The 24,172-nt window shown below is 48.1% G+C and overlaps 11 protein-coding genes and 1 non-coding gene across 12 annotated transcripts; 4 read left to right on the top strand and 8 right to left on the bottom strand.

Annotated features, from left to right (window-relative positions):
• Positions 1-398: 398 nt before the first annotated feature.
• Positions 399-1,091, bottom strand: AtWU_06717 (CBD9-like protein; the record flags this gene model as incomplete). The annotated part of the gene is made up of 2 exons (XM_035501826.1): positions 399-997; positions 1,049-1,091. 2 exons carry the CDS (start codon positions 1,089-1,091, stop codon positions 399-401), a joined length of 642 nt encoding a protein of 213 aa, XP_035357719.1.
• Positions 1,092-2,149: 1,058 nt separating this feature from the next.
• Positions 2,150-4,063, top strand: AtWU_06716 (DUF3176 domain-containing protein; the record flags this gene model as incomplete). The annotated part of the gene is made up of 1 exon (XM_035501825.1): positions 2,150-4,063. The coding sequence occupies one exon, from the start codon at positions 2,150-2,152 to the stop codon at positions 4,061-4,063; it is 1,914 nt and encodes a 637-aa protein (XP_035357718.1).
• A 380-nt stretch (positions 4,064-4,443) lies between these two features.
• On the bottom strand, positions 4,444-5,082 carry AtWU_06715 (ubiquitin carboxyl-terminal hydrolase family protein; the record flags this gene model as incomplete). The annotated part of the gene is made up of 1 exon (XM_035501824.1): positions 4,444-5,082. The coding sequence occupies one exon, from the start codon at positions 5,080-5,082 to the stop codon at positions 4,444-4,446; it is 639 nt and encodes a 212-aa protein (XP_035357717.1).
• A 1,151-nt stretch (positions 5,083-6,233) lies between these two features.
• Positions 6,234-6,349, bottom strand: AtWU_r38. The gene has a single exon (XR_004775219.1). It is a non-coding gene; the product is annotated as a 5S ribosomal RNA (ribosomal RNA).
• A 1,947-nt stretch (positions 6,350-8,296) lies between these two features.
• On the top strand, positions 8,297-9,615 carry AtWU_06714 (polysaccharide lyase family 1 protein; the record flags this gene model as incomplete). The annotated part of the gene is made up of 4 exons (XM_035501823.1): positions 8,297-8,781; positions 8,856-8,922; positions 8,987-9,155; positions 9,215-9,615. 4 exons carry the CDS (start codon positions 8,297-8,299, stop codon positions 9,613-9,615), a joined length of 1,122 nt encoding a protein of 373 aa, XP_035357716.1.
• A 669-nt stretch (positions 9,616-10,284) lies between these two features.
• Positions 10,285-11,301, bottom strand: AtWU_06713 (alpha/beta hydrolase; the record flags this gene model as incomplete). Its single annotated transcript, XM_035501822.1, has 1 exon — positions 10,285-11,301. One exon carries the CDS (start codon positions 11,299-11,301, stop codon positions 10,285-10,287), a length of 1,017 nt encoding a protein of 338 aa, XP_035357715.1.
• Positions 11,302-12,419: 1,118 nt separating this feature from the next.
• Positions 12,420-13,832, top strand: AtWU_06712 (uncharacterized protein; the record flags this gene model as incomplete). Its single annotated transcript, XM_035501821.1, has 1 exon — positions 12,420-13,832. The coding sequence occupies one exon, from the start codon at positions 12,420-12,422 to the stop codon at positions 13,830-13,832; it is 1,413 nt and encodes a 470-aa protein (XP_035357714.1).
• Positions 13,833-14,748: 916 nt separating this feature from the next.
• Positions 14,749-15,495, bottom strand: AtWU_06711 (werner helicase interacting protein; the record flags this gene model as incomplete). Its single annotated transcript, XM_035501820.1, has 1 exon — positions 14,749-15,495. One exon carries the CDS (start codon positions 15,493-15,495, stop codon positions 14,749-14,751), a length of 747 nt encoding a protein of 248 aa, XP_035357713.1.
• Positions 15,496-17,345: 1,850 nt separating this feature from the next.
• AtWU_06710 (aldo/keto reductase family protein) lies at positions 17,346-18,417 on the bottom strand (the record flags this gene model as incomplete). Its single annotated transcript, XM_035501819.1, has 2 exons — positions 17,346-18,295; positions 18,378-18,417. 2 exons carry the CDS (start codon positions 18,415-18,417, stop codon positions 17,346-17,348), a joined length of 990 nt encoding a protein of 329 aa, XP_035357712.1.
• Positions 18,418-18,883: 466 nt separating this feature from the next.
• On the bottom strand, positions 18,884-19,933 carry AtWU_06709 (DUF3425 domain-containing protein; the record flags this gene model as incomplete). The annotated part of the gene is made up of 2 exons (XM_035501818.1): positions 18,884-19,719; positions 19,801-19,933. The coding sequence occupies 2 exons, from the start codon at positions 19,931-19,933 to the stop codon at positions 18,884-18,886; spliced, it is 969 nt and encodes a 322-aa protein (XP_035357711.1).
• A 781-nt stretch (positions 19,934-20,714) lies between these two features.
• Positions 20,715-22,092, top strand: AtWU_06708 (aldo/keto reductase; the record flags this gene model as incomplete). Its single annotated transcript, XM_035501817.1, has 6 exons — positions 20,715-20,873; positions 20,937-21,015; positions 21,085-21,228; positions 21,313-21,426; positions 21,499-21,693; positions 21,797-22,092. 6 exons carry the CDS (start codon positions 20,715-20,717, stop codon positions 22,090-22,092), a joined length of 987 nt encoding a protein of 328 aa, XP_035357710.1.
• Positions 22,093-22,849: 757 nt separating this feature from the next.
• Positions 22,850-23,896, bottom strand: AtWU_06707 (SDR family oxidoreductase; the record flags this gene model as incomplete). Its single annotated transcript, XM_035501816.1, has 1 exon — positions 22,850-23,896. One exon carries the CDS (start codon positions 23,894-23,896, stop codon positions 22,850-22,852), a length of 1,047 nt encoding a protein of 348 aa, XP_035357709.1.
• Positions 23,897-24,172: the final 276 nt, after the last annotated feature.

Raw genomic sequence — 24,172 nt, 5'->3', positions numbered from 1 at the left:
ACATCTGGGCACGGTATACTACTTACTGGAAGGTACAGTAATGCGAAAGACATGCATGCGCTTGTTTGCCTGTGTAAGGGCGAGTCTACAATGTCTACAACTACTAATAATTAGATCGATTTGTCATGAAGCTTATGTACTACTTACCCCATCTGTAGGGGCAGAACAAGCGACTACGGAAGATTCAAAAGCCGGATGAGCGCCCCACCCATATGGTTTCCGTTTCAAAGGCCGGAGCTGCTGCCTGAGGAGGTAAGCATTCTTGACACCTAAATAGCACCGTTCTCTCTTGGCGCTGAGTCGGGACACATCGATATAAAAATTGAAAGTCTCTATCACAAGTTCTTCCAATATACTCTATAATCTTAGAAGTTTGATTCATGCTTCACACGTCAAGCTCATTGGAAGGGATTGTACGATGGATCAGTCGTAGCCTCCGCGGCAGAGAACTGTGCCTGACTCAAGTCGAGCTGCATGGAACCTAAATCATCATGCATCGCCAGGTCGGCCGAAGGGTCAGGGTTGTTCAACGGCGATCCAGTAAAAGAAGCCCAGAACCAAGGTGTTGAAGTACCCTTAGGGTCCAAGGTATACACAGAACTGGGATTGCTCGGAGGTGCAGCGGGAGTTGGCCAGGCGGAGAGACAGTTATCACAGCGGATGTTGGAGGTCATCACGCCGTTGTTAATCCCCGAGCCGGCGAGGAGAGTAACGTTTGCAAGGGAGTTGTATTGAGGTTCACTCATGCCACCGTCCAAGCTGGAACGCGGTGACAGTGTGACTTCCGTGGAAGAGGCGGCCCAAAGAATGAAGAGGTTCGCAGAGGCCATTTGGGCGCCTTCGCCTAAGGAGACCCATTGTAGAGTTGTGGGGGCAGATATTTGTAGGTAGATGGGGCCGGAGCCAGCGGCGGCAGTGGTATCTGGGATGGTGATGCTGTAGGATAGGCCCGGTTCGGTTGGAGGGGAGTAGGTGACGATATCTGCGGTGGCTAGGACTGCGTGACTGTTAGTTCTGGAATGATTAGAATTTCTTGAGGCACTCGTACCTGAGCTTAGGGCCACAGCCGTGAGGAAACGGGACAAGTACATTTTGAATGTGGGGTCTGAGGCTTAGGTTCGAAAGGGAAGAACCTTGGATCCAACGCGATTATATAGTATAAACTATGTGGCTGGCTGGATCCACAGCATTTAAGGACCAAGATACGGTATGTCTTAGAGTAGATTCGTGAGACATCTAAGCCAAAGATTCCATAGCACTGGCTCTCACAAGGATCGCATTCCTCGGGAAATCTGGCCCCTTGCATCTCGCCCGACCGAAAGATTACCGCGAACGCAGGAAAACTCGGACGCAGAAGAATTCATCATTGTAGAGAACGGTTACGACAAACAAGAAGGCACAAAACCTTACAGATGGTATATTGACCACGAGAATAAGGGCAAAATCTGTATTTTGTGCTGTTCTGACTTTGACTTCTATTTTGACCATCCAATGTCAATACTCTGTTTTATTTTTGGTTACCTTTTTATATCGTAATAGCAAAATCTGCGCGCATTCAGAGCGTTACTTTGCTTCTAGTCTTCACTGGCTGCATCAGAGAATAGTATGGTTGCCGAAAAAAAGAACCTGTAAGTTCGACCGTAGGGTTCGAGATCAACAACGCCCACTACACGTGATGTAGACACGGAAAATAGTACCGGCATCACACCGGACAGGAGGAACTTCGCAGAGATCGATTAGAAGCTCTTTCAGCCTCACATTTCCAATCTTCGTTTTCTTTCAGTTTAGACCCTAGCCCAGTCAAGCAACCGGGCTGTGCCAGCTGGACAAAAGATGTACGGTGAGTGAGATTGACTTCCTAAAAAGGAGGGAGGGTCCAAGTAAGATGAGAGCCAAGACACTTAAGAAAGTGGCTCATATAAGATGGTAAGATCCATCAAGAGGGTCTGAAGCACTGTAGCTGTTCATTCGCTGACAGTGTTGAGGGATCGACTAGTGCGTGGCAGGGAAATAAGCGCTAAGCCCTCCGGCTGAGGAGGGTCTGCAAGGCTGTCCCATATAGTACTCTCACTCCCCGCAGATTATTAGGGAGGTACAACAACGACCTCATCCTGTGGTCTGAGAAGACAAAGAATAATTGGGCTCGAACATGGTCTCCCGCCCTCCAAGTCCAGTCCGTCCATCGGAAGAATCTAACGGGTCTCTGGAGCGCTGCCTTCGTGGACCAGAATCCGATCGCGAACATTCCCGCTCCGACTCAAGAGAAACATATCCTTGCCAGAGAAACCCAATCACCGACTATGGGTCGTCCAAGAAATATTTACTTCGTGAAGTTGAGGGTCCCCCAGAGATTCATGGGTCGGCTATGAAGAAGAGCAAAGCCCCTACCGGCTTGTTATCCTGGGGATGGGAAATTGGTGCATCCGTATTGAGCGTTGCATGTGTGGTCATTCTGATCGTGCTGCTAAACCACCTGGATGGGATGCCCTATGCCGACTGGGCGTACAGAGTCTCTCCAAACGCAGTGGTCGCGGTGATAGCAACCGCCAATAGAGCTACACTGCTATTCCCGGTCGGAGTTTGTCTCAGTCAACTCAAATGGAATTATTATCGCAGCCAAAGACGGCTATACGATCTATACGCTCTTGATCAGGCCAGCCAAGGCATCTGGGGTTCTTTGCAACTGATCACCACCAACCGTCCCAGCCTGGCTACTCTCGGCGCAGTTACATTAATTCTTTCGGCCGCACTCGATCCCTTGACCCAGCAGATTCTCACCTTTCCTTCTCGTATTGTTCCCGCTTTGAATGAGACGGCTTCACTACAAACCGCTCAGGCCTACGTACCGGGTAACGCAAACAGTGACAATACTATGAGTCTCCTTATCCTCCAAAGCATCTATGGGTCAGACAATACCCAGGAGCCGACCTGCAGTACAGGCTCGTGCAAGTTTCCCACTTTTGACACTCTGGGGGCATGCAGCAAATGCCAGGATGTTACCTTGCAATCGGTGCAGAGTTGCACGTCTCTCTCCTCAAATAGCTCGTACGCGAGCTTTTTCAATGGCACGGCTTATCAAGGGGCCAAACCAAACTGCACATATACCACGCCGGGAGACTTACAGATAACGCCAGACATCTTTGAAGCGGCCACGGTAGACATTGGATCCGAAGCTGCAGTTGATCTCGAGAAGGAAACCTGGACATTCGCCAATACGGACACAGATCGCCTAAATCTCAGCAGTTCCCAAGGACCCCGGGTTGCTGGAATCTTGAACCCGATAGTTGGCCTGGCAGCGGCGATATACGACAATCCGAACATAATCTATACCGCCGAAAACCACACTGCCTTGGAACCAAAGCCACGAATCACTGAATGCGCCCTGTATTTCTGCGCCCAGAGATACACCAACAACAGTTACACCTCTGATTACCAATCACTCGAAGCATCCGAGACGGAGCAGCTCTTTACGAAAAACAAATACTTCCAAATGTTCTACCCCAACGAGCTGGCTCCACTAAACAGCTCAACCCCAAACTTCGCAACCAATGGTAACTACACCATCTCAGGAAATACCGTGCTACAGATCCTCAACTCTTTCACATCTACCATATCCCTCTCAGACCAAATTGAAGCTGGGTGGACGTATTCTGTGCAGGAGGGGAAAGACGCCAGCCCCGTTATGAAGAACGTTGCCGTCGGCATTACGAAGGGGATTCGTGCTGGGCCGAATAGCACCACGATCACAGGGGAGGCATTTACCACGGAGACGTATATATCTGTGCGCTGGTATTGGGCCGCGGCTCCGATCGTGATCACGATCTTGTCGATTTTGTTTTTGATATTGATTGTCGCTCATACTGCGAGGGCTAAAGGAGTGGGGATGTGGAAGTCATCAGCGCTGGCGCTGTTAGCTTGTCGGGTGACGCAGGGGCCTGAGCATCTGGACCTGCAGACACTTGGGGAAGCTGAGATGGAAAAGGTCTCAAAGAGTATGCTTGTGTCGTGGGATAGGGAGGGCGAGCCGTTAACTTTGAGGGTTGATGGGATTAAAAAGAAATAAGGTTAGCATATAGTTATAGTAATCAGCAGATGTATAAATGTTTTGGCTTAGCACCTCACATCTCACATATTAATCATTGGAGTAGTAAGAAAAGAATATGCTGTTGGAGTACAGCCCATCAGACATATAATCAGGATATACACAAACCAGACACAGGGCTCGTTAGCAATTTCGTTGATAATTTTTACAGCAATTTACCTCCGAAAGAGACTACGCGACCACTACTGCTATCTTTTAAGTTACTGCACAATTCATAATTCAAGAATCCGATTCCTAGGCATTACAACAATTTAGTACCCTAGCCTAAAAACCAAAACCACTATAAAGCACCACACACGCAAGCCACACATTGCCCCCCCAAGTCATCCTCATTCATACCATCAGAAACCAAGGTCCTCTCTCTCACGACGATCAATAGTGCCCCTCACCATGGTAGCCCCGACTGCAATATCCACGTGATTGTTTGGGTCAGTTCCTGGCCCCTTCCAAACAAAGGAGACAGCATTTTGAGCATCCCTCACTTCCTGTTCTTTTATTCTCTGATTTCCCCCAAGTTCCTCAATAAGCTTCTTGAACCAATGCCTGTTATGCAGATAAAAACGATCACTGGTATAGTTATATCTATCAAGGTCATTAGCAACGATCAGATTACAAAGACCCCCGACAGTATATTCGACTTCATGGAGGCGCACGCGCTTCATGATTTGTCTTTCATCGGCATAAGCGGGGCCGCGGGGCTCGTCAGTGATTGTGACATGCATGCGGCAGGGACTGCTGTGTCCGAGGGGTGAGAGGTCAAGGATGAGACTGATAGCGCCGGTGTTAGTGTCCGGGTCATTTTTGGTTTGGATTTTGAGTGTCCAGATGTTGGTGAGGAGCTGGAGGTTGGTGCCGGGAATGTAATCTGGCGTTGCTTCGGGCTTAGTTCCGCATAGCTCCAGGTATTCAATTTTGAGGTGGCTGGTCGAGTGCAGGAGGGTGCTGGGGACATAATTGATTTCGGGGACAACTATAGGCATGGTGATGGGTGTACGTCTTGGGCGTTGTTGGAATGGTGGATGAGAGGATCGTTTGGCTGTAGTCGTTGAGGAAGATGAGAGTGAACGATCTGTTCTAATTCCCAAAGTGCAGGGTGAAGAGGGGCTTCTTATATCTTTTTAAAGTGATGATATCGCCTTCTGATATGTTATGTAGGTAGCACTTGCTTGGCAATATATCAATTTGATGTGGCAGTTTCCGCAACATTCGTCTCACTACAGGCAGGTAAACCTGAATTATGCCTGGAAATTTCCTGTCGGATAGCGGATTATGTTGGAGAGATTGCCTGATTTGCAAAGCCTTAGCATTAGGAAAGTGCCAACTTGGGTTGAATATTCTTACTTTTAAGAGTAGGTCATACTGGATGACCTCTGTTTCTTTCGGCTATCGGCTACAGACTGAGAAAGGTCCTCCAATGACGGGAATTTACTCACGAAGAAATTCTCAACTTCTCAATGGAAGTCTGACCGTTTTCTCAAATGTCCTCTAACTTCATAATAGAGATAATGGCGGAAAGAAGATCATATTTGGATTGTTCAGCCGGTTGCTGCGGCTATTAGTCCCAAACCATTGTTCATGGTCTGCTTAGTGAGATCTATTGACCAAGTTTCTTGGAGGGCCAAGGTGAAATACAATTGGCTTTGATAGTAAGAAGCTTCTTTGGTTTTGAATACAGATGTTATACATTATGCCATTTTAATCTCACCCTGTTGATGTCGAGAGGAAGGTGTAGCAAGTGCTGACTGCCGCATAACGGGTCGTTCTATGGGCGTAAGCTGCAAGTTGAGAATGTTATTCATTCATTGGTATTACCAAGATTGTTCCTAAGATATGTTGTCTGCTTACTGGCAATGCGGTGATCTACCGTTGGAAGGCCAGATGTTGACTGGAGTGGAAAGCGGTGGAAGTCTTACGATCTAGGAGCATTCGGAGATTACAATGATGAAAACGGTACGTATAGTTCATGGGCTCAACTGAAAACAGAAGAAAACTACACATCCTACTGAAGTGTGCTATTTGGACTCGGCTATCGCCTCTTCCTATCCGATTTTCGTGGGATGCAGATCTTTATTCTCCCGTAATATCATATCTATTTAGAAATTTAACTATCGTCGACAAAAATAAACCCAAAAACATACAACAGAAGGGATTCGCTGGTGGTCACCCACCCAACTACTAACCTCCCGGCGTGTGGCTTGAGTACGGCTGAGCGGACGGGAAGCCCTATTTTCCACACCCTGTGGTCGTATGTGCTTATCCTTTACAAAAGCAGGAATAAATGTTCAACTATAAAGGTTTTTGATTACATATGTCGATGTGCTCGAGTTCCACAGCGTAACTGGCATTGACCTTGTTGACTCCAACTGTCAAGAAGTATGGGAAAACTTTGCGCACGAGAGCAGCTGGCACGTCCCGCGAATTTTATAATCATGAATTCAATAATCCTTCTGGTTATTGATCACCAGCCTCATTGATTTTGCCGTTTAGGAAATTTTCCTTTCAGAAAAGCATCTCAATCTCTGGACAACCGAGGCATTACAATATTCGTTCCAGATTGCGAGTCGGTTCTGGCGATTTCTAGCCGATAACGTGAACATCTATGGCAATGGAAAGGGGGTGGTTCATGGTGAAGAATTCCTCTTCTATCATTGAACTCATTGTGATTAGCTTATTGATCTTGATGTCCTACTCTAAGAGCCGTTTGGTTCTGGTGGTGCGATTGCTCAGGATTCCAGTGTCATCCTCCCTGCCTTCTGGGCACGAACGGACTGCATCATGCCACCATTTCCGAGCTCACGATGCTCAACTCTCCAAATTGTTTCAATCTCACTGCGAATTTCATGGACACCTCATTTTTGTACGACAATGCTGGCGGGAAGTGGACATTCAGGTGCACCTGCCAACGTGCGACCTTTTATATCATCAGTGGTCTTCATCTGCTAGAGTCTACTGCTAACCGATCCTCACACCTACTGTAACTAGAACACGGATGCCTGGAACATACACCCTCAATTCGAACGTGATGATCCAAGACTCGAGGACGGCCGAGAACTGAAAGTTAGCTATGCTATCCCTTGACCGTCTTCTCTACATTTTCACCCACTGGTTCGCCAAATTAAGTGTAAAACATGTGACAGGGGCCACAAAAGCTGACATCCTCGGCCTGAGCTCGTAGAGTGCCCTCTTCTAGATCTTCATAGATTGGTTATAAGGAAAGGATTGAGCTACTCGGAAAATTTCCAGTTTTTGCGTGTAATATCACCGACTGGGTCCGAGTATTCCCCGCGATGTAGCCCCCATAAATAGGTTCGTTAGTATGAGAAGGATCGGTAGTAGAGATACCTGAGACATTGAGCGGTTCGGTTGTAGCGCTTCCATAACCTGGATACGCATCCTTGCAATGAAATGTGATTATAAGGAATTCTGAAATGAAGGAGCTATATGTAGAGTTGTGACATATATGCATGGTCTGTTTGTTCTGAGCCATGACGGGTTACATCCCGTTCGGCTGTTGAGCGGAAAGCCGCGTGGCTGTCTCGGGAGGGTGGGTCAGGGTTCTCCAGGAATTCACTTCTTCAAGTTAGTTCTTACAGGGTCTTGCAGACCCACCCCATGTCAGTTGGTTATGGCGTCAGTGTCAACCAAACAAGCCAGCAAATTGTTGTGAAAAAAAGCCACCGTCTAAGAAATATGTTCAGGTTGTTTCCAAGACTTGTAATTCAAGGTTGATTTGACAGCTTACTCAGGGGAAACAACCGACACAAACCAATGAATGTGTACGGTGAGTCTTCAGTGTCTGACTTACCACAGAATATGGCGAAGCCTGTGATCCTTTCCAAGTATCTTAAAAATGGTCACTACATTGAGTCCTTGTAATGATATGAGACAAACTCCATTCAGAGGATTGTGTGATATGGACAACATATACCTGAAACAACTGTCACTGCAGGCCTTCCCTACTTGTGCATTCGGTTGCATTACAGTGGGGCAGAATAGTTCTTGGCTGGAGGAACTATGATCACTTTGTAACAACAGTGGCCCCTGTACCTACTGGGGTTCTTTTCTTCGGCAAAACTCAATCCTTGGCTTTGATATATTGCTAGGTGACCTGAAGTACATAAGGATGAAGGTTTGGACCTCTGGACAATACTCCTGTTTTTCAAACCAATCTCTACTTTTTCAATCCATATTACCATGAAGATCTCATTCCTACATCTTCTCTGTCTTAATGCCGCCTTGGCCAGCGCAAGTGTGGTCAAAGGTGCCGCACAGGGTTTCGCAGCCGGCGTGACTGGCGGTGGCGATACAACCCCCAGCTACCCCAAAACCAACGAGGAGCTTGTCTCCCTACTCGAGAGTGACGAACCCCAAGTCGTCGTTCTCACCAAGACCTTCGACTTCATCGGAACCGAGGGAACCACGACCGAAGATGGATGCGCGCCTTGGGGTATGGGGAAGGCCTGCCAGCTGGCCATCAACTCCAATGGATGGTGTGGTAAAAATCCCGCTGTAACCGTTACGTATGATAAGGCTGCCAAGAATGGCATTCATATCAAGTCCAACAAGACTCTTGTTGGTGAGGGAGACAAAGGCGTGCTCAGTGGAAAAGGGCTCTACTTTGAGGGTGGTGTCTCCAATATCATTGTTCAGAACATTAAGATTACGGATCTCAACCCTGGGTATGTATCATCCCAAGACTACAAGCTGTCGCATGCTTTATAACACACCAATTCTCTAATGTCTTTAAATACAGTTTTGTCTGGGGTGGCGACGCGTTTACTTTCTTCGGCGCTGACCTGATCTGGATCGACCACTGCGAGGTAAGACAGATATCTCCGTTTCCTGATATTCATAGCCGAGTTACTAATTTGACTGATGAATTAGACTTCTCTCATCGGACGCCAACACTACGTTACCGGCTTCCACCCCAACACCCGCATGACTTGGTCGAACAACTTCCTGAACGGCAAGACCACCCACTCTGCGGGCTGTGATGACCACCACTACTGGACATTGGAGCTAGTTGGCAAAGGAGACGAGATTACCTTCCAGAGTATGTATTAACGAGAAACCTAATGATACATACATTTAACTGAGTTAACTCTTCATCAGACAACTACGTTTACCACACCACCGGCCGTGGCCCCGCCCTCTCCGGCACAACCCTCTTCCACGCAGTCAACAGCGTCTGGTCCTCCATCCCTGGACACGCCATCGAGGGCGGTGAAAAGGGCCGTGGTATCTTTGAGGGATGCTTCTTCGAAGATGTTGTCGAGGTGGCCCCCGCCAAGCCCGAGAACCAGCTCTTCAGCGCTAGCGAAGCCAACGCCGCGTTCTGTAAGTCTGCCTTGGGCCGCGCTTGCCAGCCGAATGGCTACAGCAAGTCTGGTGCTTTTAGCAGCTCCGAAACTGGTTTTTTCAGTGACTTTGCTGGACTGACTATTGCACCGGCTGGCTCTGCGACGGATGCTCGCGGTTATGTTCCTAAGAATTGTGGAATTGGGCACATTTAATCCTGTGATGCGTTGGAGGGATTCTTTCCGATGTGTGTCGAGGTGTAGCTCACCTGGGATGGAATTGGCTGATATGCCTGATATATTTGAATTTCTTGCGCACCAAAGCCTTTCTTTCCTGTTTCCATTATGCTTCGTCAAACATACTCAACCCTCATCTATAGATAGTATTATATTAATATAAACAAGGCACACAAGAGCACCTAACAGAAATTGAGACTCAATCTCATCTCCCCTGAAGCAGCTAAAACAGGTCACATTTTACATGAAAGATCTTCTTCCTATCTGGTTGAATTACCCATCAGCAGCGGAAAACACACCATAAACAATAAAAACCCTCATTTTGAGGAACAGCTACACCGCGACAAGCATGTAACTCAAGAACTCTAGTAAAAGCAACAACAATTGTGAGATACATATGGTGAAGAAGAGAACGAAAATACACCAGCCTAGTACGGTAGCGGTCGCCAGGCACCATCTAGGTAGCTTGCTGCTCTATTCAAGCCCCTATTTACCCACCGAATACTACATGTGTGAACTTATAAATCCGTCTGCTATCCATATAGACCCGATACATCATTTCAAGTCTGGCGGGTAGTTAATTGTTCCGTACCTACAGATCAAATATTGAAGGAGCACGTTTCTGGCCTTCAGTAGAATCTTAAATACTCAGTCTAACCAGGATCTAACAATGTCTTGAATCGCATCCCATAACCAATCATCATGTAATTTGGCAAGATGGTCAAACCCATGCTCTCCATCCCGCACAACAAGTCGAAAGTTGAGGTCGGGGTCAACCTGGGCAAGTTTTCCCTGTAATGCATAGCTCTCTTTGACAGGGGCCACGCTGTCATCTCGTCCATGAAGTATCAAGACTCCACCACGTGGAAAGCGTGCTCCGGCATCGAGCCTTTCAAGCAGATAGGGGGTAATGGGGGCTTCTGGGAAGATTTGCCCTAGCTGGCTGTGCTGGCATGCCGCAAACATTAGGCGGAATCGATCAGCGTCAGCAGCAGCAGATACAATCACAGGCTTCTGCGTGACTGCCTCCTGTCTCCTAACACGGTCTAGGTGCAATCTCAGCGTATCAGGATGATAAGTCGGGAGGTTGAACACAGGTCGCTCCTGGCCACTGCTGAAGTAGGATGCTTTCGGGTTAACCATAGGATAAACGGCATTGACCGACCGAATCTCGTCTGGGTGATTTAAAGCCATTTGCAAACTGAGGTATCCGCCGGCACTGTCGCCTACGGTCATAATACGCCTCAAGTCTGCCTCCACGGTACCTTTTGTTTCCCGCTGCAGTAGTGCGGGAAGCGATTGATGCATCCAATGCCAGTGGTCTTCCACATCCTCAAGCACATCCAGTACAGAAGATTCTGGCAACAGTCGGTAATTTGGAGAAACAATGATGGCTGAATACTCCTGCGCTAATTCGAGATACCAAGGGCTAAAGAATGGAGGAAAGAGACTGTAGCCCGCAATAAGGCCACCACCGTGGTAGCGAAGTAGGACTGGTCGGGGGCCGGAGGGTGACTTGTGTTGCTGCGTTGAGTCGTTCAAGGTCTTGGGATAGAGCACATCCACAGTGATTGTATGGTCGCCAACTGTTTTATAGCCGACGGAGATGATGAAAAATGCGTCGAACCGTGACATGTCGGTCGCATCCGAGGCCAAATTCTCCATCTTGTGGTTAGTCTTGATAGTCAGCAGAAGTCTGCGTCTTGGGAATTTCAGAGGCCGCGCGTGACGATTGCTTACTAGCAGGTGTATTTTGACTATCAGGGTATCACAGACTTCAAGTACGTCGGAGGTGCCATAAGCTAGCCGAAACCTTCTCCAATGCGCCGATTCAACCTCGCATTCTCGACAGAAGAGGAAGGTAAAGTGGGTCCAAGCGGCGATTTGTATGTACTTTGTATAACGAAATATTGTGGACAACCATTCTTGGCAGCTACTGCCTGGCGCAGAGATATGAAGACCTCCCCAGAATAGAGTTAGCCATATGCCTCTTAGTTCCTGTCCAGGGTTTTTACTACTAGGTTTCGTGGCACTTTAGTCCCCGAATGATTGGGATAATCCTCGGGATATGTCCAGAAAAGGAAAAGGTTATAGTGGGGAGGTCTCACAGTTTCCATGGACACAGCCACTGATGACCCGAATGTATGTTAACATGAAGTCGTGCCATGATATATTTCGAGCCAATACCAATGCTGGGTGGCCAAATGGCGAAATAACGCCGTGATAATTGGTTTACCATCTAACTCCCAAACAGCTAGCCAAACCAGTCTTTCTCCCCTGCCCTTGAAAAACGAAAATCCCTCTATGATAAATGTTGGGTGGTCTGTCGAAGACTGCTTGCGGTAGATCATACGGCACCTCTCATTATACACTGGAGACTGGCACTAGCAAGACTGTCTCGAACTATATAACCGCGCTGAAAATGAACCATTGGTCTGCGCCCGGTGGCAGACAGAAGGAGAAGAGGCCTCACACCTGGTCAATTTTTGCACCTGTAGGAAGATTCCCTGTGCTGCTAATTCAGGTGATCATGGCTCCTTTGGCCGCTCGGTACATCACGAGGGCTTTCAGGCTTTCTCAGAGACATGCGCATGACATGGACACAGTCAACGCCGGGGCAAAATGATCGCAGCCGCGTCGTTGATACAAACAAGAAATCAGGACGGATCGGATATGGTACCGTAAGCTAACGGGTTTGGTGTCGCGGATGAGATTAGTAATCCAGTGGTGATACGATAACCCTCGTGGCGATTCTTCAGATTCTACCCAAATTCTCGTCTCGAATGCAACAGTCTATCCAACCAGATATGGAAGTCCGCGGATTACGTTTCAAACAAGTGATAGTCAGCGAGTCTGCAAATTTGACTACGGATCGAGAGTACAAGGGTTTACCGGTTCGAGCGCGAAACAAAAGCAAATTCGGCTGTCGAGAATGCAAGGCGAAGCGGGTCAAATGCGATGAAGGCTACCCGACGTGCAAGCGGTGCCAGCGTCGAGGTCTGGTCTGTACGTCGGTCCCGCGGCTAACACAATGGCAAGTTGAGGCACCGTGGCTCTCACTTCAGCCTAAAACGCATGTCAATCGACGGTTACTACAGTATTACCTGGAGAAAGTCAGCCAAGCGTTCGTTATAGATCCTGAGAACAATCCGTTCTCTTTCCCTATTCTGAAAGACCTAGCCCAATCCCCCGCACTTCTCCACGCTATTCACTCAATCAGTGCCAACCATGAACAATACTTCCCGGCAGAGGCCCCTATCCTGGCCCTTGAGGAACATGGCAAAGCCATAGCTTGCCTTCGAAGAGAGATAGATCAAGTCCAACATGCTCACTACACGCACTTCTTGACCATAATGCTATTGTCTTTTATGCAGGTTGCTGGTCCTGACCCGAAGGACTATGGCAAACAGCACTTATTTGGTGCCCGTGCCTTGATCAACAGTATGCTTCAAGATACATCTGTGTCGACGACTAATGACCCTGTGGTTCGACTCTGTCTGGGAGTGTATCTTTACTGGGACATGTGCAGTTCGTTCTTAGTAGAACCCGGTGAACCACAGAGTACCAACTCATTCATAATATCTCTCGCGGTGCATAGGATGGGTGACTGGCACCATCCAATGTACGGAACATGTAGCAGCCTACTCCTTACAATAGCCAATGTCGGACGGTATTGCCGAAAGGTACATGATTTGCCGCAGAATCGGAACTTCACTCAAGAAGCCATACTGGAGGCCCAGCTTATTGAATGGACGACGAGCGCCCAAAATCCCGACCTCGTCCACTTATACGAAGCGTTCCGCTATCAAGGTCTCGTTCTACTTTATCAATCTCGTGTTCATGCACAGAGGAGTTGTTCTACGGATCAGGATATAACTCAAGCGCAAGAGCCGTTGATACTAAAATACGCCGAAGAGGCAGTACGCCATTTGATGCTGATTCCTTCATCCTCGTACTATCTGAACTTCCAATCTCTCGCTCTCCTATCAGCCGGGTCCGAATTGACCGAGTCGAATAACATCCTGCGCGATAAAGTGCGTGAAAGACTGCGAGCCATCTATTCATTGAATCGCATTCCCACAAATCTAATGGCTGTTCAACTCGTTGAAGAACTTTGGAATGACCGAGATAATGGTAACCGTTCCTTCTGGCTAGAGCGCATGCTCCAGAAAGACTGGCTGTTGCTTCTAGGATAGGGTTTGATTTGCTCAACCCCAGATATTGAACTATAAGAATGGTTAAATGCTTCGCGAAAACATTCGATGCTGTTCGAAATCCCGAGACCTTCTAAATAATTATGGTTGGAGGATGACGGCAGCCAGCCAACCACCGCGTCGATCAGCACTTGATTTCAACCCGAATACGTGTCAGTCGGATACGGGGCAGCGGCTTTCGAACATAATACCCCACAAATCTTGTCAAGGGCAAGGCTCTATTAGCACTTTATAGTGCAGACACTACCAAATCCGCCATGCATAAGGCGTCAGCACAAGCAAAAGAGACTCATCCGGTTCAGACACACACTCGGTCGGTAGAAATGGCACATGGCAACACAGCGAGCCTAAGGACTCTAGTATGGTAAGCCATGCTGGCAAGTCCCGATTTTCTGCGAGAAATTGCGGCGTCCAGATCTCGAAGCTATGAATCAGATTCAGCGCTGCAGTTTACGGTTGGTATGGTGGATTATCGGCTGCCGTGGCAAGGACAAAAGACTCTGTGAACTTATTAAGTACCCAGTACGACAGATTTGTCCCTTAGTCAAAAGAAGATGGCCGCAAAATCCAAGTTGGCTTGTATCAGAATCACATGCCTGATTATGGAGCTGTAGTCTGCCGTACCAGACATGTATGTACGCTAGGTGTGAGGTCATCATCACTTATCACTTATCTATTCCATACACTTTTCAGAGGGAATATATATGCATGACTTATGAAAAGGGAAACAGTCCACTACTTTCTGATTGTCACTAAATTAAAAGCAAGGACAGTATCCACAAACAACGTGGCATGAATATATTATATCAAAAAATATAATAGTATGGAAGTTCCAGTTCGGAAACCGACAACTTTGTTCTTAGTACGGCGATATTCAAGCCGTGGCGGCCTTTGGCGGTCACCCATAACTCAAGTCGGGATCTCGTTTGAACAAAAAATCAGAATCTTCCAAGAACTTCCGTCCCTCGAGAGCACGTGGAAGAAACCTCTGAGTGGATTCATGCCCTTCCTGGGTTTGTTTAGAGTGAGTGGACATGAGCCGAGCAGCCTCCTTCAAAAGCTCAGGCCTGCGATCCAAAGCGTGGAAAGGCACTGGAACGTCAGCCATCCCCGGCTCCTTCACTGCAGCAAGAGCGTTATTCAAGCCACGATAAGATCGAGTACTCTTCTTTGACAAGCACATTGTTATTACCAGTTGAGCCAGCGCAGACTGTGCGTCCTTGATCCCTAGCTTCTCAATCATCAGGTAGACCGAGGTTGCGTATGTTTGCAAGACATCATTTGCCAGACCAATGTCCTCCGATGTCGCCACAATAAGCCGACGAGCGATGAATAAAGGGTTCTCGCCTGACTGGAGCATTCGTGCGAGGTAATATAGGGCAGCATCGGGGTCACTGCCTCGAATTGACTTGTGGAGTGCCGAAATAGTGTCATAGTGCTGGTCGCCCGATCGGTCGTAGAGTAATCTCTTAGTCAATGATTGCTTCAAATTCTCCTTGGTCATGCCTGGGCGTGTGCATAGATCCGTAGCTATCTCCAGGACGTTCAGTGCGATTCTACTGTCGCCATCAGCAAATCCGGCTATGTATTGAAGGAATTCGTCGTCCAGAAGTGGTGATGACTTCACGTGAGTCTGTGATTCCATTGAACGACGAAGGATAGTGACCAAATCATTGGTAGTTGGCTTCGTGACAGTGAATACCCTGCATTTGTAGACAAGGGTATGGTGAATATTCAATGATGGGTTCTCAGTGGTGGCGCCAATAAGAGCAATTTTACTTCTTTGAACGGCATCGAGGAATATATCTTGTTGTGGCCGTGTGAGTCAATGTATCTCATCACAAAACACGATGGATGTTTTTCGGTCCTTGTGCACATGCTGTGTGGCCTTCGTGACGATGTCTCTGTACTCTGTCGTTGTTGTAGTCAAGCTACTGATCTCGTAGACCTTTCTCCTCATCATAGGCCCGATGATCCTGGCAATTGTAGTTTTACCGCTTCCTGGAGGCCCCCATAAGATCATATGCGGAAGCTCATCCTGTTCAATCAATTGTCTGAGTGTACCATTTGGGCCGATCAGGGAATCTTGACCGACAATGTCGTCGAAGCATCGTGGCCGGACTTGCTCGGCTAAAGGTGCATTTTGAAGACGTGGTTGCTCCGTTGCTGATCCTGTGTATGACTTCTTTCGTGCGGTAGTAGACTGTGGCTGATGGAATGCTCTTTTCACACCTCCGGTGCCACTAGCAAAAGATCCCGTTGAATCGTAGCCGTCTTTCAGTTGAAGTTGCTTCGTTGGTTTTTGTGAATTGCTGCCACTTTCGATACGAGAAGACGATATCGTATTTTGTAGGTGGGTGGTTGCGATAAATATTTGACACCTAGAATCGAGATGCTCGTTGATTTTGGATAAAAAACCTCTTTCTGGCATATAGGACATCTGATCATGTTGAGATAGGGTCAGCAAACTCCTTCGGAAATCAAAATGCAATGAAGAAAGAGGAAGTATGGCATTTACATGGGTTATGTTGCTACATGCCTTGAGTTTTGGAAAAGTGGCTAGTCAGGTCATTTGGCTGATTCATTTTTCTGTTTTTGTCTGCGCTTCTAAAAGATAATAGATAATGTCTCTATCACCGACCACAGGGGGGCTGGATTCATGTAAAGAAAGTCAAAACCTCGCGTTCTGCTCTAAAATGGTAATTCGGCGGACCCGATGTGGGTCAGAGCCATTGGTCTTATGCAAATAACCTCCGTTGGGTGGGGCGAGCGGGTCGTCCTCTCGTTATACACAGTATGCGGACTCGAGGTTGACGCTGAAGTGGCTAACTTCGTGCTCAAGGGAGGTGGACCCCGAATATTACGAGAGAAACTCGTCTGATAGTGAGGTAATATCAATCTGAATATTTAATCTAATTAAATACTCCATGCTCTCACTTTTCACCCATTCGCTCATTCTCATGTAAGTTTCAGGTCCATGATTCGATTTGTATGTACTCCTCGATCGATGCCGTTATATAGTAAATTGTGCCTAGGAGTCTGCATCACAGTGCCAGATACATGCCTTACTTCCTCAGATCTGGTTCATCCATGACCCAACCGTCGATGGCTCGATATCTGTAAAAATCATGTCTCGTAAGCCGTCTACGCGTGCATCCATGATCCCTTCGACCACCATAAGACCAGACTCAGTCGTTGCGATTCGTAAGTCCTTCAAATCTTGAGGAGCAGTATTAATTGGTGACGGCGTTGTCCAGCAAAGCCCCAGTGGATCTGATCAACGGAATAACTCCAGCCAGAAATACACACAGATCCGGGTCTCGCGACACCGGAAAACATAAAACTGGAGAGGGGGGGGTGGAAGGCGGCCAGTTTCCGTCTAGTATGAAGTCGCCAGGTATAATTACAAAAGACAACGGGTAGATATACAAGGAGTTTCTGCAATTTACCAGACTCATTCTGCGACTCTATGGACTGGAAAACACAGCTTCAAAGTCAGTGCCAGTAAATCAGACTATTTCCGCGGATAATCTCGTAGCCTTTGTTTAGGGCATCGATGATCTCCTGCGGAAGTGGTCCCCCAGCCAAGGCCTTGAGATTCTCCTCCAGCTGCTCCGCACTGCTCGACCCAATGACAACCCCATCGCCGTATTTCTCCTTGAGCTCCAAGTGGTGTGATAACCACCGAAGGGCACACTCTACTTCCGAAAGCCCGTGCTGCTTGGCCACAGGTCTGAGGATCTCCAGGGCATCGAAGTACACATCATGGTAGTAACGCCGGCGCGTGTGGATTCCTGATGCCGAGCTGGGGTCGAAACGGCCCCTAGAAACCGCATCCGGCGTGTCGCGGGAGTACCGAGCAGTCAACATGCCTGCGGCTAGGGGGTTGAAGCAGTAGAACGAGATACCATGATACCGTAGGCATCGCAGGAGCTCGGGTTCGACCGCCCGATGGAACGCATTGTATATGCCCTGACAAACACTTGGTTTAATCCAGCCATTGTGGTCACAGATGTCACAGATCATAGCCACCTCCCATGCCTGGTAGTTACTGATGCCCAGCTTGTCGAAGTATCCTTCTTGGTGCAACTTATTCACTTCCCTTAGAGTCTCTTCAAACGGGACAGTTCGGTCAGGGCTGTGCAGATACCAGATGTGGACTTTAGAGACTTTGAGGGCTTCAAGGCTCTCCATCAGGCCTCTCCGTAGGTCTTCGGGGGTGTGATGGTAAGACGTCGTCGCTGAGGCCATGGACGGGTTGGCAGCCGATGGAAATAATTTGGTATCCAACGCGAGTGAAGATAGCCCCATCCGACCGAGAAATGCCTCCGATGATCCGTTCCCATAGATCCGAGCTGTGTCTATGTCTCTATGGCCATAACTCTTAAAGAGATCAACCATCCGACGAGCTTGCTCGATATCGTGGACCCGGGTTCGGCCGTCGCCTGTACATCAAATAGATCGTGTTAGTTAGTGCATCGATGAGTTTATTGATCTGCGTCAGCGAGCGGGATGGGATAACTTTACCGGGTTCGCCGATATTCATAGCTCCAAAGATGACTTTCATTGTAGGCGGATGCAGATGATCCTTCGAATTACTGACACAAGTAGCAACGTTTATCTCTATGTCTACAAAATAGAACTTAGGAGTGTTGACAAATAAACAGCTCCAGCGTGCTTGTCTGACCATTTTATATTCCGGAGAATATTGAACTCATCCCGCTCTGTCAGTTGATTACGCGCTTGCGGTGGGTCTAACCCTCATGCGGAGTTATGACGTCCTCCTAATAGTGCCTCGATTATGCACGACTGTCGTGACCTTACATATAGTACCAGCGTGTCCCGTGGCCTGTGGTTGAGACAGCCAAAGATGATTTGCCACCTTGAAATCCACCGTCCAGAAGCCCATACGTGCGCCGTAACCCCACAGCTTCTGCTTACACTCACATCACTCACATTTCCGATATCGAGACCAGAAATACCAGGCCAAACTTGCCAGAAAATGCCACTTTCAGACTATGAGGTCCAAACCATTACACCACTCCTATTGTGGGTACATCAAGGGTGGCCCTCCTGTTCAGGCGCTTCTCTCCCCGTAGCTGCCGCCAATAGTTGGTGGACCAGAAGATCTCGGGACATCCCTCTAAGAGCCACCCCCACTTGCGCAGAAATGCTTCGGTGATTTCCCAGTTCATCGGATTCCATGGATCGCCCCAGACAAACACGCACGTATCCTCCTGGGGCATCGTCCAGAAGCCCATAAGATCGCGACAGAATTGAGAATCATCCATGTCATTCTCATTCTGAATGAGATTATCCCTTAGTCGCGCGAAGGGAAAGAAGTCTAACCAAGGATGATGAGGCTGGCTGTGTTGTAGTTGTGTCGGGCGCAGACTGAAGGGCAGATTCTGCTCCGGCAGGACCTGCGAGGGAGAGGGCCCACTAATACTAAAGCGCGAGATAGCATCGTCCGTCATCCATTCCCGACTGTATACCAGCACCGCGATGTTACGTACAAAGGCACGAAATACATTCAACTTGCCCAATGTGAGAAGGTGATCGGCCTGGGGGTTGCCGGCATAGCTCTGATAGGCCGCTGCCTCGAAGACAGCTAACAGGCGATAGATATGAGGATGGGGTAGCACACAACAAGAACGATTTGACTCTATTAGTCCGCGGAGTCTTAAAGCCTCCTCAGTCGAAAGCATGGATATTAATCTTGTGAGGTCGGCCGGTGGAAGAGGCTGCTGCGTCTGCATCGGGTTAATTGGCGCCAGGGTCAGACCCGCTACCACTTGATCTTCGTGCTCCTGCAAGGCGCGCTTCTCTGCTAGAAGAGCAGCCTCTTTCTTTATCCGCTGCCGTTCGCCTGAAGTAGAAAATGTCGCGTAAGTATAGTCGGCTTATTGTAGAATTGTGGATACCCATGTGCTTTGTGATTGAGACTTACGCCATGTTTGTTGATTCAGTCGGTTTTGGCGCCTACGTCGCTCCTTCCGGTCCTTCTCTTCGTATTGGATGGAACCGTTATCACCGATACTTTCAATACGTCCTTCCGGGCTTTTCACAGTGACGTTGGACATTGGGAAGTACTAAATTGATGTCTCCGATGAGGGGAACTGGACCTAAAGACCGAAGTCGTTGAGTGGAAGGTGCTTTGGCTGAGGTCAGAATTGGGTGGCGGCTTGCCCTCGGAAGAAATTTGAGATAAATGGTGTAGATTTACTTCACTAGATAATTGCTTCTACCCTCGCCTGACACATAATCAAGTCCCTTAAATCCGAAGAAACTGACGAACCCGTTGGCCTGTGGCAATGAATCGGTCTAGCGCCATGCCGGGTTTAGCGGTTCAATTAGACGGCCCGCTGTGAAAATTTAAACTGGGGTTTATAAAGTGATGACTAAGAATAACCTGGGGCAGAAGACCCACCATTAGCGCGTAATCAATTACTCCACTCTCCGGCACCGAATTATCCACTAGATCAGACATGCTGTGTGATCTTTACCTGCTGCTGCCCGACTCATTCCGAGACCCTCTCACAATCAATCAAGATCTTCTAAAGATTTGATGATGCAATGAAGCCCCACCAGAATTACGGAGCTAAGTCTATTTCTCGGAAAACTGGTGAGGTAGACCACTAGGCCGTGGAACTACGGTTCGACTTGCCGTTCTTCTGTCAATGTCACGTGATATAGTCCTGCAGGCTGAGATATAAAAGTCCATGAACCTGTTTATTTGACGAGCTTTGGTCATTTAGCCTTCGCGGTCGCCAGCTTTGCAAGAGCAGTTTGGTAGTCTCTCTCTTTTTTTACCACAGAATAAGGGAATCAATCGTTTAGTAGAGCTATACATGATCCACTGAGATGGTCGCGACCCTCCCGTTTGGCGACCTGCAGGTCCCTGTTCCCGGCTATGGTGCCATGGGCCTCAACAGCAGCTTAGGGACTGATTTTAACTACGAGCAATCCGAGCCAGTTCTTCTCAAAGCCATCGAGCTTGGCTGTACATTCTGGGATACCGCAGTAAGGCGTTTCTTCCCCATGCAAATCAAGGACAATGGTCTCTGACTGCGTCTGCTGCCCTAGGTAGCCTACAAAAATGGCGAAAACGAAAAGCTTCTTGGAGAGTTCATCAGAAAGCACAATGTTCGCGATAAGCTTTTTGGTAAGCACCAACCACATTGCCCAATTTCCGTCTATCTATCATCACTGGCTCACAATCCTGTTCATGCAGTTGCTTCTAAGTGTGGATTTGACGTCTTTGGACCTGAGCGCAGAGTGAACAACTCCGCTGCGCATATCAAGCAATACATTGACGGAACGATCGACAGGCTTGGTTTCACGCCTGATCTCTACTATCTCCACCGAATTGATCCCAGTGCGTTCAATCATGATCACCCCTCGAAAGTGATTCTGTTTGGTTGGTGATTGGTATACTAACATGACTCGAAATCCACCGAAGACACGCCCCTTGAGGAGTCCATCGGTGCTCTAGATGAGCTTCGCCGCGCCGGTAAAACAAAATACATTGGTCTATCCGAATGCTCGGCTGAAACCCTGCGCAAGGCAAACGCAAGTTCGTACTGCCCACTACGGTTATTTACAGCAAATGGAAGTACAAGCTAACAGAACACACCCAATCCTCAAGTCGCCAAGATTGACGCCGTTCAAGCCGAGTACTCCGCATTTGAAACCTGCCACGAGAGCAGCGGCCTGATCAAGGCGGCTAAGGAATTAGGAGTGGCCTTTGTCGCTTTCAGCCCTCTGGGTCATGGCTGGCTTGTGGATGACTTCAAGTTCAAGTCACCTGATGACTTCGCACCAACTGACTTCCGACGCACTGGTATGTCACACTCAGTTACCCATTGGGAATCATGGACTCTACATCTCTCTATCTCGTACCAAAACCGGGAAACTGATCGTCTCACTCGCAAAAAAATCTTTAGTCCCAAAGTTTCAGGGCGAGAATTTTTACAAGAACAAGGCAATCGTCGACTTGATCAGAAAGCTGGCAACTCGCAAGGGCTGCTCGGTCGCGCAGATCGCTCTAGCTTGGGTGGCAGCGCAAGGGTTAATCTCTATTCCAGGAACAACCCGTGCCTCCCGCTTGGAAGAGAACTGGGCATCACGTAACGTTGAACTAACGGCAGACGAGCTGAACGAGATGCGGCAGATTGTGGATGCAGCCAAGCCGGTTGGAGAGAGATTCAATGAATTCTTTCAAGCGATGGTTGGTCATTAGAGGTTGATGGAAAGGTCCGATAGTTATGTGGAAGGTGACTGTTGTTGGGGTTTATAATAGTCTTGTGCCATTGACTGTTCTATCTAAACCACAAGGATAAGGCTGTAATAAATCTATGGGGTCTCAAGGCAAGGGCTGCTCTTTCATAGTCGCTTTACCATCTGTTGTTGGCTTGAAACTCCGTCAGATCGAGTCAGTTTTTTCTCGCCTTGGCGGTCTTAAGCATATCACTGACTGTTACGTGGTACCTCATGTGCGGTCAAGTCGCTACTCGAGAAGTATAGTCTTATGAACCTTTCTCTTATACTATGAGAGCGATGTCTCATGTGGTAAAATTGGCGTTGTCGGCTTGAATCAAGCACCTCGTAACCGAAATGTTGAGCAGAGTAGAAGGATGGAGGAAAGAAACACAGCAACCTAGGACGAGGGCACAACAAAAGTTTTGAAGCCTTCTTTCGCCCAAAAGCCCCGACGCATGGATACATAACTTGACTCATATGCATTACATTCTCCACACACTATTTTGATCTCTGTTGATGGCCACTTAGTTTACGGGCTTATAATATTATACTTGCTTGGTCAGCACTCAGCAAGCTTAGCAGAGTACGCAAACAGGGTTTTTTTGCTTCTCGTTACAATGTAAATTTCTGGCGTAGCAATAATCACATTCTATCCACAAGGGAAAAAGAGAGAGACCATCCGCAAAGAGGACAAACACGTCCAGCACTGACTGCCATACGTTACAATCTGCAGTCATCTAAGCACTCATAGACTCCATTTTCAGTAAGGATCGTGCAGCATCAACGATTGTTTCCTCCAAAGAACGATACTTCAAACCCAGGATTCTTTGCGATTTGGATGTGTCGACAGTGTAAACATCAGAAGGGACTTCTCCCGCGCCTGGATTTCCGATGGGCACTCGGTCTTTGATTTCAGGAAGGTTGGCCCGCAGAGCATCCACAAATTGCTGGTAGGTAAAGTTGCCCTTACAAACGAAGAAACGCTCACCGCCAGCTTCAGGCACCTGGTAGGCACGCAGGTGTGCCTCAGCCACGTCACGCACGTCCACAAATGACCAGAACATATTCTCTGGCACTGGATCGCTAAATTTGGACTGTGGCGACATTAGGCGGTAAAGGTCCATAGAAGAGGTATTTAACTTGGAAAGGTCGGCAGTGGCATTGATGTTAGGACCATATATCATTGGCGGCATGATTGTTGTGATATCAAAGTTAACTTTGTTGCTCTTAATAAAGTCCCAGGCGTGACGCTCAGCCAACGATTTCGCAGTTGAGTAGGCCAATGCGGCTGGAGCACCTTCGGCCGCGGCAGCTTCGTAGGGCGTTGGATTCCAGTCAAGCTCGGAGTAAACATGGCCAGTCCACCTGCCCTTGGTATGGTCCGCCATAGCAGCAAACGAGGAAGTTAGAACAACGCGTTTGACTTGGGGAGCAAATGCATGGACAGATTTGAGAATGTTGAGTGTCCCATCGATGGCCGGCTTGAGTAGGTCCCGCTCATTATCCTCAACTCCAAAAACCTGGAATGGAGCAGCTGTATGGATCACTCCATGAACACCTTTAACTGCGTTGTCAAAGGCCCCTGGCCTAGCAACATCCTCAACGACGGCGAAGGTTAATTGAGACGCATAGTTTGAAAAGGTTTGTCGAACCTTTTCGGCAGTTGCAGAAGACCGAACAGTTCCTCGGACTTGGTAACCAGCACGGAGAAAAGATTCGACTACATGAGAAGCCAAGAAACCGGATGCTCCAGTGATAAGGATAATTTGGTCTTCAGGGGCCATCGTTGAATTGTGTTGTGGAGAGACTCGAGAGGTAAAGCAGGAGTAGGGTTAGAGACAATTATGAGATTGGGGGTGCTCATTTATGGACTCTTGAACATGACGACGACTTTAACGTATTTATGTACTTCAACTTCGAAAGTGAGCTTAATGGTGACATCGCGCCTCCTGTTAACCTTCTACCATTTCCCTTGCCACCCGTATCTATTTCCCCGTTAAGTCCGGGCTTACGGTCAGTCTACAGCTCAGGGTTCTATACGAGCACCGAGATCCGAGAAC

Source organism: Aspergillus tubingensis, assembly GCF_013340325.1.
Source record: "Aspergillus tubingensis WU-2223L DNA, scaffold_8, whole genome shotgun sequence".
Classification (NCBI taxonomy): Eukaryota; Fungi; Ascomycota; class Eurotiomycetes; order Eurotiales; family Aspergillaceae; genus Aspergillus; species Aspergillus tubingensis.
The sequence above is the reverse complement of the archived record's forward strand: the minus strand, read 5'-3'. Positions and strand labels throughout refer to the sequence as shown.